The sequence below is a fragment of the Oncorhynchus gorbuscha genome, linkage group LG21 (genome assembly GCF_021184085.1).
Source record: "Oncorhynchus gorbuscha isolate QuinsamMale2020 ecotype Even-year linkage group LG21, OgorEven_v1.0, whole genome shotgun sequence".
NCBI classification, from domain to species: Eukaryota; Metazoa; Chordata; class Actinopteri; order Salmoniformes; family Salmonidae; genus Oncorhynchus; species Oncorhynchus gorbuscha.
The window spans coordinates 5,848,438-5,865,778 of NC_060193.1; the positions used below are offsets into that span (position 1 = coordinate 5,848,438).

The 17,341-nt window shown below is 49.2% G+C and overlaps 1 protein-coding gene across 1 annotated transcript in view; it reads right to left on the bottom strand.

Annotated features, from left to right (window-relative positions):
* Window positions 1-12,340: 12,340 nt before the first annotated feature.
* Window positions 12,341-17,341, bottom strand: part of exoc6b (exocyst complex component 6B) — a 182,494-nt gene continuing 177,493 nt past the window's right edge. The window contains 2 exon segments of the mRNA XM_046320331.1: window positions 12,341-12,615; window positions 14,966-15,078. Coding sequence (XP_046176287.1) covers window positions 12,489-12,615; window positions 14,966-15,078 — 240 coding nt within the window. The 3' untranslated portion in view covers window positions 12,341-12,488.

Sequence of the window (17,341 nt, forward strand, 5' to 3'; positions counted from 1 at the left end):
AATTTAGAATTTTAGAATTTAGAATGAAAGGATTTTAGAATTTTAGGAATTTAGAATTTTAGAATTTAGAATGAAAGGATTTTAGAATTTTTGGACCCCTGCAGGTATAAAAAAAATAAACTGGTTGAGAGAATGCCAAGAGTGTGCGAAGCTGTCATCACAGCAAAGGCTGGCTAGATTCTCAAAAATACAATATACTTTGATTTGTTTAAAACTTTTTGGGTTACTGTGTGATTCCATATCTTCTATTTCATAGTTTTGATAGTTTCACTGTTATTATACATGATAAAATATTCAAAAAATGAGTAGGTGTCCAAACTTTTGACGGGTACTGTGTGTGTAAGGAAGACAAAATAACAATAATGTGGCTATATACAGGGTATTACGGTACAGAGTCAATGTGGAGGCTATATACAGGGTATTACGGTACAGAGTCAACGTGGAGGCTATATACAGGGTATTACGGTACAGAGTCAATGTGGAGACTATATACAGGGTATTACGGTACAGAGTCAATGTGGAGGCTATATACAGGGAGTCAATGTGGAGACTATATACGGTATTACAGAGTCAATGTGGAGACTATATACAGGGTATTACGGTACAGAGTCAATGTGGAGTCTATATACAGGGTATTACGGTACAGAGTCAATGTGGAGACTATATACAGGGTATTACGGTACAGAGTCAATGTGGAGGCTATATACAGGGGGTACCGGTACAGAGTCAATGTGGAGGCTATATACAGGGTATTGCGGTACAGAGTCAATGTGGAGACTATATACAGGGGGTGCCGGTACCAAATCAATGTGGAGGCTATATACAGGGTATTGCGGTACAGAGTCAATGTGGAGGCTATATACAGGGTATTATGGTACAGAGTCAATGTGGAGGCTATATACAGGGGGTACCGGTACCGAATCAATGTGGAGGCTATATACAGGGTATTACGGTACAGAGTCAATGTGGAGGCTATATACAGGGGGTACCGGTACCGAATCAATGTGGAGGCTATATACAGGGTATTACGGTACAGAGTCAATGTGGAGGCTATATACAGGTTATTACGGTACAGAGTCAATGTGGAGACTATATACAGGGTATTATGGTACAGAGTCAATGTGGAGACTATATACAGGGTATTGCGGTACAGAGTCAATGTGGAGGCTATATACAGGGTGTTACGGTACAGAGTCAATGTGGAGGCTATATACAGGGGGTACCGGTACTGAATCAATGTGGAGGCTATATACAGGGTATTACGGTACAGAGTCAATGTGGAGGCTATATACAGGGTATTACGGTACCAAATCAATGTGGAGGCTATATACAGGGGGTTCCGGTACAGAGTCAATGTGGAGGCTATATACAGGGGGTGCCGGTACCGAATCAATGTGGAGGCTATATACAGGGTATTACGGTACCAAATCAATGTGGAGGCTATATACAAGGGGTTCCGGTACAGAGTCAATGTGGAGGCTATATACAGGGGGTGCCGGTACCGAATCAATGTGGAGGCTATATACAGGGGGTACCGGTACAGAGTCAATGTGGAGGCTATATACAGGGGGTGCCGGTACCGAATCAATGTGCGGGGATACAGGTTAGTTGAGGTAATTTGTACATGTAGGTGGGGGTGAAGTGACTATGCATAGATAATAAACAGCGAGTAGCAGCAGTGTAAAAACAAAGGAGGGGTCAATGTAAATAGTCCGGGTGGCCATTTGATTCATTGTTCAGCAGTCTTGTGGCTTGGGGGTAGAAGCTGTGAAGGAGCTTTTTTGGACCTAGACTTGGCACTCCGGTACCACTTGCCGTGCGGTAGCAGAGAGGTCTATGACTAGGGTGACTGGAGTCTTTGACAATTTTTTGGGCCTTCCTCTGACACCGATTAGTGTGTGTGTGTATATATATATATATTTTTGTTTTTACCTTTATTTAACTAGGCAAGTCAGTTAAGAACAAATTCTTATTTTCAATGACGGCCTAGGAACAGTGGGTTAACTGCCTGTTCAGGGGCAGAACGACAGATTTTGTACCTTATCAGCTCGGGGATTTGAACTTGCAACCTTCCGGTTACTAGTCCAACGCTCAAACCACTAGGCTACCCTAGGTCCTGGATGGCAGGAAGCTCGGCCCCGGTGATGTACTGGGCCGTACGCACTACCCTCTGTAGTGTGATTGGAGGCTGAGCAGTTGCCATACCAGGCGGTGATGCATCCAGTCAGGATGCTCTCGATGGTGCAGCAGTATAACTTTGAGGATCTGGGCACCCATGACAAATCTTTTGAGTCTCCTGAGGGGGAAAAGGCTTTTTGTCTTGCCCTCTTCACGACTGTCTTGGAGTGCTTGGACCATGATAGTTTGTTGGTGATGTGGACACCAAAGAACCTTAAACTCTCGACCCGCTCCACTTCAGTCCAGTCGGGGTTAATGGGGGCCTGTTCGGCCCTCCTTTTCCTGTAGTCCACGATCAGCTCCTTCGTCTTGATCACGTTGAGGGAGAGGTTGTTGTCCTGGTACCACACTGCCAGTTCTCTGACCTCCCTATAGGTTGTCTCATTGTTGTCTGTAATCAGGCCTACCACTGTTGTGTCATCAGCAAACTTAATAGTGGTGTTGGAATCGTGTTTGAACAGGGAATACAGGAGGGGACTAAGTACCCACCCCTGATGGGCCCCAGTGTTAAGGATCAGCGTGGCAGATGTGCCTACCCTTACCACCTGGGGGCTGCCTGTCAGGGAGTCCAGGATCCAGTTGCAGAGGGAGGTGATTAGTCCCAGGATCCTTGGCTTAGTGATGAGTTTTGAGGACACTATGGTATTGAACACTGAGCTGTAGTCAATGAATAGCATTCTCACATAGGTGTTCCTTTTGTCCAGGTGGGAAAGGGAGGTGTGGATTGCGATTGAGATTGCATCATCTGTGAATCTGTTGGGGCGGTATGCAAATTGGAGTGGGTCTAGGGTTTCTGGGATATTGGTGTTGATGTGAGCTATGACCAGCCTTTTCAAATCACTTCATGGCTACAGACGTGAGAGCTACAGGTCGGTAGTCATTTAGGCAGGTTACCTTTGCTTTCTTGGGCATAGGGACTATGGTGGTCTGCTTGAAACATGTTGGTATTACAGGCTGGTCTAGAAGGAAAATAAACACACAACTATTTAGGCGAGGTGCTGGCTAGCGGAGTAGAAAGCTTGAAAATAAAAGAGGGCCTCAACACTCTAGGAGCTCAGATGGAAAAATTGAATTACCAACGTTTCGACAGCCAAGCTGTCTTCATCAGGGTATAATCACAAACCCTGCGGGATGACTCATTTATATAGTGTCAAAAGACACAGGTGTCTGTAATCATGGCCTAATATCATTGGTTAATAATCGAATATTAAAATGTCATACAAAGAACAGCATACAAACAAATGGATAGCATACGATCATAGATTAATTTGACTACACAAGCTTACAAACAATTACAATGGCAAAGTCACAATAATCACAAGAATGGCTTCAGATCAAAGTCTACGTTGAGACTGAAGGGAGCAAGGGTGTTTAAATGAAAGATCCAGGCAGCCTCTCGTTACAGGGTTGAACGTTTCAGTCAAGACACCTGCCAGTAGGTCCGCGCTCCGAGTACAAATTTAAATATCAAATCAATTCTTGACGACAAAACATATTTCATACAGCCTTATTTTGAGTACCTAGTTCTACTCCAAAGCTCCTGGTTTTACAAGCCACATCAGGCCAGCAACTCACATTATGCAGGCGGGTAAAGTGATGTATAATTCCAATTAGAATATTTCCAGTTAACAGATTGGATAAATTTAGAAATTAGCCAATCAAGAACATTTCTGTGTATTTGGTCAAACTCAGTTCGACCAAACAGGAAACACTTTTCTGTTCCAACCCAACACTAACACACTTGATTCGACCAATCCAGGTCAGATCGGGTAACTGTCCCTCTGAGGCTAAGAGAAGACACACATACACACACACACACACACACACACACACACACACACACACACACACACACACACACACACACACACACACACACACACACACACACACACACACACACACACACACACACACACACACACACACACACACAGCCTATAGAAAAACACATCTGTGATGCTGACTGCTGATAAGGTGTTCCAGATCTCTCTAGTCTCTTGTCCGACCAGGAAGAGAGTTAAAAATAAAACTCCAGGAGAGGAAGTTATTGTATGGTGGTAGCATGGGAGCAGGAGAGGAGGGATGAGGAGAGGAGGGAGGAGGAGAGGAGGGAGGAGGAGAGGAAGTTATTGTATGGTGGTAGCATGGGAGCAGGAGAGGAGGGAGGAGGAGAGGAGGGAGGAGGAGAGGAGGGAGGAGGAGAGGAAATGATTGTATGGTGGTAGCATGGGAGCAGGAGAGGAGGAGGAGAGGAGGGAGGAGGAGAGGAGGGAGGAGGAGAGGAAGTTATTGTATGGTGGTAGCATGGGAGCAGGAGAGGAGGGAGGAGGAGAGGAGGGAGGAGGAGAGGAGGAGAGGAAGTTATTGTATGGTGGTAGCATGGGAGCAGGAGAGGAGGGAGGAGGAGAGGAGGGAGGAGGAGGAGAGGAGGGAGGAGGAGAGGAGGGAGCAGGAGAGGAGGGAGGAGGAGAGGAGGGAGGCGGAGAGGAAGTTATTGTATGGTGGTAGCATGGGAGCAGGAGAGGAGGGAGGAGGAGAGGAGGGAGGAGGAGAGGAAGTTATTGTATGGTGGTAGCATGGGAGCAGGAGGAGGGAGGGAGGAGGAGAGGAGGGAGGAGGAGAGGAGGGAGGAGGAGAGGAGGGAGGAGGAGAGGAAGTTATTGTATGGTGGTAGCATGGGAGCAGGAGAGGAGGGAGGAGGAGAGGAGGGAGGAGGAGAGGAGGGAGGAGGAGAGGAGGGAGGAGGAGAGGAAGGGAGGAGGAGAGGAGGGAGGAGGAGAGGAGGGAGGAGGGAGGAGGAGAGGAGGGAGGAGGAGAGGAGGGAGGAGGAGAGGAAGTTATTGTATGGTGGTAGCATGGGAGCAGGAGAGGAGGGAGGAGGAGAGGAGGGAGGAGGAGAGGAGGGAGGAGGAGAGGAGGGAGGAGGAGAGGAAGGAGGAGGAGAGGAGGGAGGAGGAGAGGAGGGAGGAGGAGAGGAAGTTATTGTATGGTGGTAGCATGGGAGCAGGGAGGAGAGGGAGGAGGAGAGGAGGGAGGAGGAGAGGAAGTTATTGTATGGTGGTAGCATGGGAGCAGGAGAGGAAGGAGGAGGAGGGAGGGAGGAGGAGGGAGGGAGGAGGAGAGGAGGGAGGAGGAGAGGAAGTTATTGTATGGTGGTAGCATGGGAGCAGGAGGAGGAGGGAGGGAGGGAGGAGGAGGAGGAGAGGAGGGATGGTGGAGAGGGAGTTATTGTATGGTGGTAGCATGGGAGCAGGAGAGGAGGGAGGAGGAGAGGAAGTTATTCTATGTTGGTAGCATAAGGAGCAGGAGAGGAGGGAGGCGGAGAGGAGGGAGGAGGAGAGGAGGGAGCAGGAGAGGAAGTTATTGTATGGTGGTAGCATGGGAGCAGGAGAGGAGGGAGGCGGAGAGGAGGGAGGAGGAGAGGAGGGAGGAGGAGAGGAAGTTATTGCATGGTAGTAGCATGGGAGCAGGAGAGGAGGGAGGAGGAGAGGAGGGAGGAGGAGAGGAAGTTATTGCATGTTGGTAGCATGGGAGCAGGAGAGGAGGGAGGAGGAGAGGAGGGAGCAGGAGAGGAGGGAGGCGGAGAGGAGGGAGGAGGAGAGGAGGGAGGAGGAGAGGAAGTTATTGTATGGTGGTAGCATGGGAGCAGGAGAGGAGGGAGGCGGAGAGGAGGGAGGAGGAGAGGAGGGAGGAGGAGAGGAAGTTATTGCATGGTAGTAGCATGGGAGCAGGAGAGGAGGGAGGAGGAGAGGAAGTTATTGTATGGTGGTAGCATGGGAGCAGGAGAGGAGGGAGGCGGAGAGGAGGGAGGAGGAGAGGAGGGAGGAGGAGAGGAAGTTATTGCATGGTAGTAGCATGGGAGCAGGAGAGGAGGGAGGAGGAGAGGAGGGAGGAGGAGAGGAAGTTATTGCATGTTGGTAGCATGGGAGCAGGAGAGGAGGGAGGAGGAGAGGAGGGAGGATGAGAGGAGGGAGGCGGAGAGGAGGGAGGAGGAGAGGAAGTTATTGCATGGTGGTAGCATGGGAGCAGGAGAGGAGGGAGGAGGAGAGGAGGGAGCAGGAGAGGAGGGAGGAGAGGAAGTTATTGTATGTTGGTAGCATGGGAGCAGGAGAGGAGGGAGGAGGAGAGAGAGGGAGGAGGAGGGAGGGAGAAGTTATTGTATGTTGGTAGCATGGGAGCAGGAGAGGAGGGAGCAGGAGAGGAGGGGAGGAGAGGAAGTTATTGTATGTTGGTAGCATGGGAGCAGGAGAGGAGGGAGGAGGAGAGGAGGGAGGAGGAGAGGAAGTTATTGTATGTTGGTAGCATGGGAGCAGGAGAGGAGGGAGCAGGAGAGGAGGGAGGAGGGAGGAGGAGGGAGGAGGAGGAGGAGAGGAAGTTATTGTATGTTGGTAGCATGGGAGCAGGAGAGGAGGGAGGAGGAGAGGAAGTTATTGTATGAGGGTAGCATGGGAGCAGGAGAGGAGGGAGGAGGGAGGAGGAGAGGAGGGAGGAGGAGAGGAGGGATGGGAGAGACTGGGGAGGGGAAAGATATTATTGCACCCATAGCATGGGTGAGGAGGTTAGTATAGGTAGCATAGCGTGGGTGAGGAAGGTACTTTAGGTTACATAGTGTGGGTGAGGAGGGTACTTTAGGTTATATAGCTTGGGTGAGGAGGGTACTTTAGGTTATATAGCGTGGGTGAGGAGGGTATTTTAGATTACATAGTGTGGGTGAGGAGGTTAGTATAGTTAGCATAGTGTGGGTGAGGAGGTTAGTATAGATTACATAGTGTGGGTGAGGAGGTTAGTATAGTTAGCATAGTGTGGGTGAGGAGGTTAGTATAGATTACATAGTGTGGGTGAGGAGGTTAGTATAGGTAGCATAGTGTGGGTGAGGAGGTTAGTATAGATTACATAGTGTGGGTGAGGAGGTTAGTATAGGTAGCATAGTGTGGATGAGGAGGTTAGTATAGATTACATAGCGTGGGTGAGGAGGTTACTTTAGGTTACATAGTGTGGGTGAGGAGGTTAGTATAGTTAGCATAGTGTGGGTGAGGAGGTTAGTATAGGTAGCATAGTGTGGGTGAGGAGGGTACTTTAGGTTACATAGTGTGGGTGAGGAGGTTAGTATAGGTAGCATAGTGTGGGTGAGGAGGTTACTTTAGGTTACATAGTGTGGGTGAGGAGGTTAGTATAGTTAGCATAGTGTGGGTGAGGAGGGTACTTTAGGTTACATAGTGTGGGTGAGGAGGTTAGTATAGTTAGCATAGTGTGGGTGAGGAGGGTAATTTAGGTTACATAGCGTGGGTGAGGAGGTTAGTATAGGAAGCATAGTGTGGGTGAGGAGGTTAGTATAGGTAGCATAGTGTGGGTGAGGAGGTTAGTATAGTTAGCATAGTGTGGGTGAGGAGGTTAGTATAGGAAGCATAGTGTGGGTGAGGAGGTTAGTATAGTTAGCATAGTGTGGGTGAGGAGGTTATTTTAGGTTATATAGTGTGGGTGAGGAGGTTAGTATAGGTTACATAGTGTGGGTGAGGAGGTTAGTATAGTTAGCATAGTGTGGGTGAGGAGGTTAGTATAGGAACCATAGTGTGGGTGAGGAGGTTAGTATAGTTAGCATAGTGTGGGTGAGGAGGTTAGTATAGGTAGCATAGTGTGGGTGAGGAGGTTAGTATAGTTAGCATAGTGTGGGTGAGGAGGTTAGTATAGATTACATAGCGTGGGTGAGGAGGTTACTTTAGGTTACATAGTGTGGGTGAGGAGGTTAGTATAGTTAGCATAGTGTGGGTGAGGAGGTTATTTTAGGTTATATAGTGTGGGTGAGGAGGTTAGTATAGGTTACATAGTGTGGGTGAGGAGGTTAGTATAGTTAGCATAGTGTGGGTGAGGAGGTTAGTATAGGAACCATAGTGTGGGTGAGGAGGTTAGTATAGTTAGCATAGTGTGGGTGAGGAGGTTAGTATAGGTAGCATAGTGTGGGTGAGGAGGTTAGTATAGTTAGCATAGTGTGGGTGAGGAGGTTAGTATAGATTACATAGCGTGGGTGAGGAGGTTACTTTAGGTTACATAGTGTGGGTGAGGAGGTTAGTGTCTGGTCTGTTTCAAAGCATCTATAGGAGATCAGTAGAGCACTCAGGGTTTAGACAGAGACCACAAAACAGTGTTCTCATCCTTGACACCTCTCTCTCTCTCTCTAAAGAGTGTTCTCACAGCATAGACAACCATGAACCCCCCCCCTCCCTCTCCACACACTCCAACGGTCTCCTAAAGACTGTCTGGAACACCCCAGTCAAAACACGAGGGTCTCAGCTGACAGGGGAGGGGCACGCAGCAGTGCAGCGCAGTTTCTATCGCTGCGGACATGGTTGACCCCCCCCCCCCAAACACACACAAAGCTCCTGAATATTCACACGCTGGTCTGTGCCACCCCAGTCGTTAATCAAAACTGCTAGGGAGGGGGGGCGTCCCCCTACTCAACACTCACGGTAGAGGAAACTCGATTCTTGAGACGTCATAAGGTTACTGCACTTATGAGCTAGAGACCAGAGAGCGAGACACAGAAAGAGAGAGCTTTAATGCTTATTTATTTTCCCTTGTGTACTTTAACCATTTGTAAATCGTTAAAACACTGTATATATAAATAATGTGACATTTGTAATGTCTTTATTCTTTGGGAACTTTTGTGAGTGTAATGTTTACTGTTCATTTTTAGTGTTTATTTCACTTTTGTATATTATCTACCTCACTTGCTTTGGCAATGTTAACACATGTTGGATTGAGACAGACAGAGAGAGAGAGAGAGAGACAGAGAAAGACAGACAGACAGAGAGAGAGACAGAGAAAGACAGACAGGAGAGACACAGACAGAGGGACAGACACACAGAGAAAGACAGACAGGAGAGACACAGACTGAGACAGACAGAAAGACAGCGAGACACAGACAGACCAGACAGAGAGAAGAAAAAGTGTGTGGGATGTAGAGGAACACAGTGAGGCTCTCTGAGTACCTGTCTGAGTACCTGTCTGTCTGGGTACCTGGCTGTCTGAGTACCTGGATGTCTGAGTACCTGTCTGTCTGAGTACCTGTTTGCCTGGGTACCTGTCTGTCTGTGTATCTGTCTGTCTGAGTACCTGTCTGTCTGGGTACCTGTCTGTCTGTGTATCTGTCTGTCTGAGTACCTGTCTGTCTGGATGGGTGTATGGCTGTCTGGATAGGTGTACGGCTGTCTGGGTGTCTGTATGGCTGTCTGGGTGTATGGCTGTCTGTATGGGTGTATGGCTGGCTGTCTGGATGGCTGTATGGGTGGCTGGCTGTCTGGATGGGTGTATGGCTGGCTGTCTGGATGGGTGCATGGCTGGCTGTCTGGATGGGTGTATGGCTGGCTGTCTGGATGGCTGTATGGGTGGCTGGCTGTCTGGATGGGTGCATGGCTGGCTGTCTGGATGGGTGTATGGCTGGCTGTCTGGATGGGTGTCTGAAACCAATTTTAGAATAAGGCTGTAAGGTAACAAAATGCAGAAAAAGTCAATGAGTCTGAACACCTGCCGAGTTCAGCAAGAACTCAAATAAATGAAACAGAAAACGGCTTCAGTAGTCTGTTTTATTTAAGTATTGGTTGGTAATTGTAATATATATTTTATTAGTAACATAGGATCATCATCGTTAGTGGCTTTTAATAACACGAGGCTGTAACGATTAGGAGACACTAATCAATACAGTTTAACATACAAAACGTGTCTGGGTACCCATACCAACGACTTATATAAACCCTGGATTGCCGATTGCTATGAAACCACCGGTCGGCCATATTGGAAATCCCTTGTCGGAGCAGTCCTCCATAGGAATGAATAGAATTCTACAGAATTTCAATTAGATGTTTCTAGGAAGGAAATGACTGTATGTATATAAGTATGTTTCTGTTGTTGTAGTGTGTAGAGTAACATAAAGTTATACTTTAAAGGAAAATGTTTTGATATACACAGAGTAAACAAACCAAACACCTGCTCTTTCCATGACAGACTGAATCCAGGTGAAAGATATGATCCCTTATTAATGTCACTTTGTTCAATCCACTTCAATCAGTGTAGATGAAAGGGGAGGAGAGGATTTTTATGCCTTGAGGCATTGTGAGTGTCATTCAGAGGGCAAGACAATATTTAAAGTGCCTTTGAACGGGGGTATGTTTGCCATGTTTGTGTCAAGAACTGCAACGCTGCTGGAAATACTTTTTTACAACGGTGAGGGAGCGCCAAGAGATAGACACAGCGGCTTCAACACAGCGGCCGGCCCCTCCTGTCATATAAGTCATTGGTACATACACCTCTGGATTGGAGAACCCAATAACTGAACCTGACACACACACACATGCAGACAAAGGCAAACTCCCACAACTCCCACGTATAAAAACAAGGCACAACACCCTCCTCCACCTGCAAAAAAAAACAACACACATTTAATTTCCTTTTAAATCTACGTCCCTTTATGTTAGGCACGGTGGCATGCACACACACACACACACACACACACACACACACACACACACACACACACACACACACACACACACACACACACACACACACACACACACACACACACACACACACACACACACACACACACACACACACACACACACACACACACACACACACACACACAGAGAGATGCACAAACATGCTAGGGACTACAGAATGACCCCTGTGCATTGACTGACTTGTCTGATTATTCATAGTCTATCTCCACACGGAGTGGCATGTGGAAGACGGACTTTCCTTGGTGAGCAGTAAAATATAACAGTGAGTTGAGGGTAAAGGCGCCGATATGAGGCCAAGGCTAAGACTGTTATCCCCCTCTCTCCCTCCTCCCCTCCCTCCCTCCTTCCTCCTCCATCCTTCCTTCCCTCCCTTCCTCCATCCTTCCTTCCCTCCCTCCCTCCCTCCCTCCCTCCCTCCCTCCATCCTTCCTTTCCATCCTTCCCTCCCTCCTCCATCCTTTCCTCCCTCCATCCTTCCTTTCCATCCTTCCCTCCCTCCATCCATCCTTCCTTTCCATCCTTCCCTCCCTCCCTCCCTCCCCTCCATCCCTCCATCCTTCCTTTCCATCCTTCCCCTCCTCCTCCCTCCATCCATCCTTCCCTCCCTCCATCCTTCCCTCCTCCATCCTCCCCTCTCCTTCCTCTCACTCCTCTCCCTCCCCCTCTCTCTCCCCCTCCTCCATCCATCCTTGCCTCCCACTCCTCCTCACTCACTCACTCCTCACTCACTCACTCACTCCTCACTCACTCACTCACTCACTCACTCTCCACTCACTCACTCACCTCCCCCCCCCCCTCCTCTCCCCCTCCTTCCCTCCATCCATCCTTGCCTCCCTCCCTCCCCCTCTCTCTCTTCCTCCCTCACTCACTCACTCACTCCCTCCCCCTCTCCCCCCCTTCCTTCCCTCCATCCTGCTTTTAAATGTTTTTTTTTTTTTTAAGGTCAGGGTTCATCCCCGTTCTCCTTGGCTGCATAGGGACTGTTAAGAAGTATGTTTGGACGTCTGAAAACAACAGGTATTATAGTTATCACCTGGCGGTAAGTCGTGTTCCTGTAGCGTCGACACACTAACTGACCTACGTCGTCACACCCATCACATACGATCATGTGACTTGAATCTTTTCGACCCCGAAACGGTGTTCGTAAACACTTAAGAGAAAAAATATAACATTTTTCATGTCAAATAAACCCCCCAAATACTAAACCACTCCAAAATGAAATCCACCCGCAAAAACAATACTGGAAGACATGGTAGAGACACAGGCTAGAGTTTCCTCAACCAATAGGATGGTTGAGTTCAGGTCTGGTGGGCGGAGACTGATGTTCCTTAGCCAACAGGATTGCGAGGTTGAAGCTCGTCGGCCAATAGGATGTATGGGTTCAGGTCTGGTGGGCGAAGATAAGATTCCTTGGCTAATGAGATTGCTCTATTCAGGTCTAGTGGGCAGATATTGAGGTTGCAGTAATCAATAGGATTGCAAGGTTGAAGCTCGTTGACCAATAGGATGTATGGGTTCAGGTCTGGTGGGCGAAGATAAGATTCCTTGGCTAATGAGATTGCTCTATTCAGGTCTAGTGGGTATTGAGGTCTAATCAATAGGATTGCAAGGTTGAAGCGGATGATGGGTTCAAGATAAGATTCCTTGGCTAATGAGATTGCTCTATTCAGGTCTAGTGGGCAGATATTGAGGTTGCAGTAATCAATAGGATTGCAAGGTGGAGGTTCCTTGACTAATAGGATCACTCCATTCAGGTCTGGTGATGTTCGTTGACCAATAGCGTTGCTCCATTCAGGTCTGGTGGGCGGAGATGAGGTTGCGGAGCTGTTTGACCACGGTGTCGATGAGTTTCTGTTTGTCTCTCTCGTTCTTCCTGAACTGAGCAAACATGTTGTTCTTACGACTGGTGTCTTTCATCCTGGAGGGAGAGGAAGGATGAGGGAGAGGAAGGATGAGGAGTGGGAGAGGAGGGATGGAGGGAGGAGAGAGGGTAGGATGGAGGGAGGGAGAGGAAGGATGGAGGGAGAGGGAGGATGGGGGGAGAGGGAGGATGGGGGAGAGGGAGGATGGGGGAGAGGGAGGATGGGGGAGAGGAAGGATGGAGGGAGAGGAAGGATGGAGGGAGAGGGAGGATGAGGGGAGAGGAAGGATGGAGGGAGAGGAAGGATGGAGGGAGAGGAAGGATGGAGGGAGAGGAAGGAGGATGGAGGGAGAGGAAGGAGGATGGAGGGATGGAGGATGGAGGGAGAGGAAGGATGGAGGGAGAGGAAGGATGGAGGGAGGAGAGAGGGGATGGAAGGATGAGGGAGGATGGAGGGAGAGGAGGGATGGAGGGAGGAGAGAGGAAGGATGGAGGGAGAGGAGGGATGGAGGGAGGAGAGAGGAAGGATGGAGGGAGAGGAAGGATGGAGGGAGAGGAAGGATGGAGGGAGAGGAAGGATGGAGGGAGAGGAAGGATGGAGGGAGAGGAGGGATGGAGGGAGAGGAGGGATGGAGGGAGAGGAGGGATGGAGGGAGGAGAGGAGGGATGGAGGGAGGAAGGATGGAGGGAGAGGGAGGATGGAGGGAGAGGGAGGATGGAGGGAGAGGGAGGATGGAGGGAGAGGGAGGATGGAGGGAGGGAGGATGGAGGGAGAGGAAGGATGGAGGGAGAGGAAGGATGGAGGGAGAGGGAGGATGGAGGGAGAGGGAGGATGGAGGGTGAGGGAGGATGGAGAGGAGGATGGAGGGAGAGGGAGGATGGAGGGAGAGGGAGGATGGAGGATGAGGGAGGATGGAGGGAGAGGGAGGATGGAGGGAGAGGGAGGATGGAGGAAGAGGGAGGATGGAGGGAGAGGGAGGATGGAGGGAGAGGTAGGATGGAGGGAGGATGGAGGGAGAGGGAGGAGAGGAGTGGGAGGATGGAGGAAGAGGGAGGAGAGAGGAGTGGGAGGATGGAGGAAGAGGGAGGAGAGAGGAGTGGGAGGATGGAGGAAGAGGGAGGAGAGAGAAGTGGGAGGATGGAGGAAGAGGGAGGAAGATTATCAGCACTAGAGAGGATTCAGACATGATTACTCATTTCACAGCAAGATGCGCAGAGCCAATCAGTACATTCCATAAGACATTTCAATACACACATGTGACAGAGAGGTCCCTTGGTCTGCAAGGTGTGTGTCACATGAGGTGTTGTGCAGCTGCTGTGTCACGGTGCAGTGCTCCACTACAGAGCTCCAGGGGGTCAGGGGGACGGAGAGGCAGAGTAACCCCAGCATGGTGCATCCTCTGTGGGAAAACAGACCACCAGGACTGGACCTCCGACTCATGACTCTCTGACGACCACTGACTTGCTAACGAACATGGTGTGTGTGTGTGTGTGTGTGTGTGTGTGTGTGTGTGTGTGTGTGTGTGTGTGTGTGTGTGTGTGTGTGTGTGTGTGTGTGTGTGTGTGTGTGTGTGTGTGTGTGTGTAAAACAGTAATCTCTCTACAGTAGACTGATAAGGTGATAGCCGTCATCACTATGGATACATAACGGTGTTGTTATAGCCATCCCATCATTACCACAGACACCTGTCTTATCACCACGGCGATAACAACGCTTATCTGCACTACCTGTTTGGGTTTCAGTGTGTCTGGGTGATTATCACACTGCTTCAGTTTTAATTATCTTTACTGGCACGCAAAACACACACACAACAAAAAATAATTTCACAACACACAGAGAGACGTGCAACTCCAGTCTCATTTCAGTACTTACAGTCGAGAAATCCTGTAGGATTCAAGACAGGAGAGAGATTAGGTCACAAAACAGAACAGGATGGACAGATGAGAGAGATGAGAGGGAGGGAGATGAGAGAGAGGGAGATGAGAGGGAGGGAAAAGGAGATGGGAGGGAGGGAGATGAGAGGGAGGGAGATGAGATGAGAGGGAGGGAGATGAGAGGGAGGGAGATGAGGGAGGGAGATGAGAGGGAGAGAGGGAGATGAGAGGAAGAGAGAGACTGTACACTGTATATATATAATATGACATTTGTAATGTCTTTACTCTTTTGAAACTTCTGTATGTGTAATGTTTACTGTTAATTTTTATTGTTTTTCACTTTATATATTCACTTTGTATGTTGTCTACCTCACTTGCTTTGGCAATGTTAACACATGTTTCCCATGCCAATAAAGCCCTTGAATTGAATTGAGAGAGATGAGAGGAAGAGAGAGAGATACTTCTAGGGCTGTGTGAGGGTCGAGGTTAGGGATGGATGGATAGATAAGGAGAGAAAGAGAGGTATACTTACTTTTCCAGCAGTGTTAGGGCTGTGTGAGGGTTAACTCTCAGGTATTTGCAGGTGGGTCTTCCATAGTCAGCTAGATAGCTGGACCAGTCCCACTGGGTGAACAGATCTAATAACTAGAGACAGACATGTGTCATTCATAAATAACAAGTAACACCATATATAAAGTCTAACATTTAGAGAGGGCCAGAAGAAGAGGAGAAGAGAGAGAGAGTGAGGGCCAGAAGAAGAGGAGAAGAGAGAGAGAGTGAGGGCCAGAAGAAGAGGAGAAGAGAGAGAGGGCCAGAAGAAGAGAGAGAGAGAGGGAGAGAGGGCCAGGAGAGAGAGAGAGGGAGAGAGGGCCAGGAGAGAGAGAGAGGGAGAGAGGGCCAGAAGAAGAGGAGAAGAGAGAGAGAGAGAGGGAGAGAGGGCCAGAAGAAGAGGAGAAGAGAGAGAGAGAGGGAGGGAGAGAGGGCCAGAAGAAGAGGAGAAGAGAGAGAGAGGGAGAGAGGGCCAGAAGAAGAGGAGAAGAGAGAGAGAGGGAGAGAGGGCCAGAAGAAGAGGAGAAGAGAGAGAGAGAGGGCCAGAAGAAGAGGAGAAGAGAGAGAGAGACCGAGGGCCAGGAGAAGAGGAGAAAAGAGAGAGAGAGAGAGGGCCAGGAGAAGAGGAGAAAAGAGAGAGAGAGAGAGAGACAGAGACAGAGAGAGACAGGGCCAGAAGAAGAGGAGAAAAGAGAGAGAGGGGGCCAGAAGAGGAGAAAAGAGAGAGAGGGGGCCAGAAGAGGAGAAGAGAGAGAGAGAGAGAGGGCCAGAAGAAGAGGAGAAGAGAGAGAGAGACCGAGGGCCAGGAGAAGAGAGAGAGAGACCGAGGGCCAGGAGAAGAGGAGAAAAGAGAGAGAGAGGGCCAGGAGAAGAGGAGAAGAGAGAGAGAGAGAGAGAGAGAGAGAGAGACAGAGAGAGACAGAGACAGGGCCAGAAGAAGAGGAGAAAAGAGAGAGAGGGGGCCAGAAGAGGAGAAGAGAGAGAGAGAGAGAGAGAGCCAGAAGAAGAGGAGAAGAGAGAGAGAGACCGAGGGCCAGGAGAAGAGGAGAAAAGAGAGAGAGAGAGGGGGCCAGGAGAAGAGGAGAAAAGAGAGAGAGAGAGAGACAGAGACAGAGACAGAGAGAGACAGGGCCAGAAGAAGAGGATAAAAGAGAGAGAGGGGGCCAGAAGAGGAGAAGAGAGAGAGAGAGAGAGAGAGAGAGAGAGAGAGAGAGAGATGGATGGAAGGGGGAGAGGAGGAGAGTGATGGATGGAAGGGGGAGAGGAGGAGAGTGATGGATGGAAGGGGGAGAGGAGGAGAGTGATGGATGGAAGGGGGAGATGAGGAGAGTGATGGATGGAAGGGGAGAGGAGGAGAGTGATGGATGGAAGGGGAGAGGAGGAGAGTGATGGATGGAAGGGGGAGAGGAGGAGAGTGATGGATGGAAGGGGGAGAGGAGGAGAGTGATGGATGGAAGGGGGAGAGGAGGAGAGTGATGGATGGAAGTGGGAGAAGAGAGTGATTGATAGAAGGGGGAGAAGAGAGTGATTGATAGAAGGAGGGGGAGAGGAGAGTGATGGATAGAAGGGGGAGAGGAGGAGAGTGATGGATAGAAGAAGGGGGAGAGGAGGAGAGTGATGGATAGAAGGAGGGGGAGAGGAGGAGAGTGATGGATAGAAGGGGGAGAGGAGGAGAGTGATGGATAGAAGGAGGGGGAGAGGTGTATGACGTTATCACAGGCTGACTACACCGCTCACGCACGTTGCAAAATACATTTAGAAATCTATATTATTGCAACCACACAGCTTGCGCGCGCCAACGAGTATCTGCGTCGCCAAGGGCTAAAATAGAAGTCAGTTCTATTTCTGACGCAGATCGTGCTGCAAGTCCTGCCTCTCCCATCTCCTCATTGGTTTATAGAAGCAGGTGCCATCTCCTCATTGGTTTATAGAAGCAGGTGCCATCTCCTCATTGGTTATACACACGTGGGTGACTGAAAGACGAGTGAGGTCAGTGGCAGGAATGCACCTAATGAAAGATATAAAGTCAAGAGAAGAAAAAGCCTGGAAGGAGGAGAGATGACTAGAAACGATTCAGTTGACCGTTTTATGTGTGGATTAATTGTCGGAGTAGAGGACCTTGTGCATTTCAGGTAAAATAACAACTTAATGTTTAAAGGTAAATAATAAAATATTTCACAGGACAAATTAGCTAGCAAGTGCAAGATAACTAGCTAGCTAAATTGCCATAAATGCTTAATGCTTTTCGAACCTGTCCCCAAATGAGTGTAATTGGTTCAGAGTTTGTTGTGATATTTTAACCTGCGTGTCGTGATCGCGTTTGGTGAAGGGGGACAAAATACCTTTATGCACGATGGCG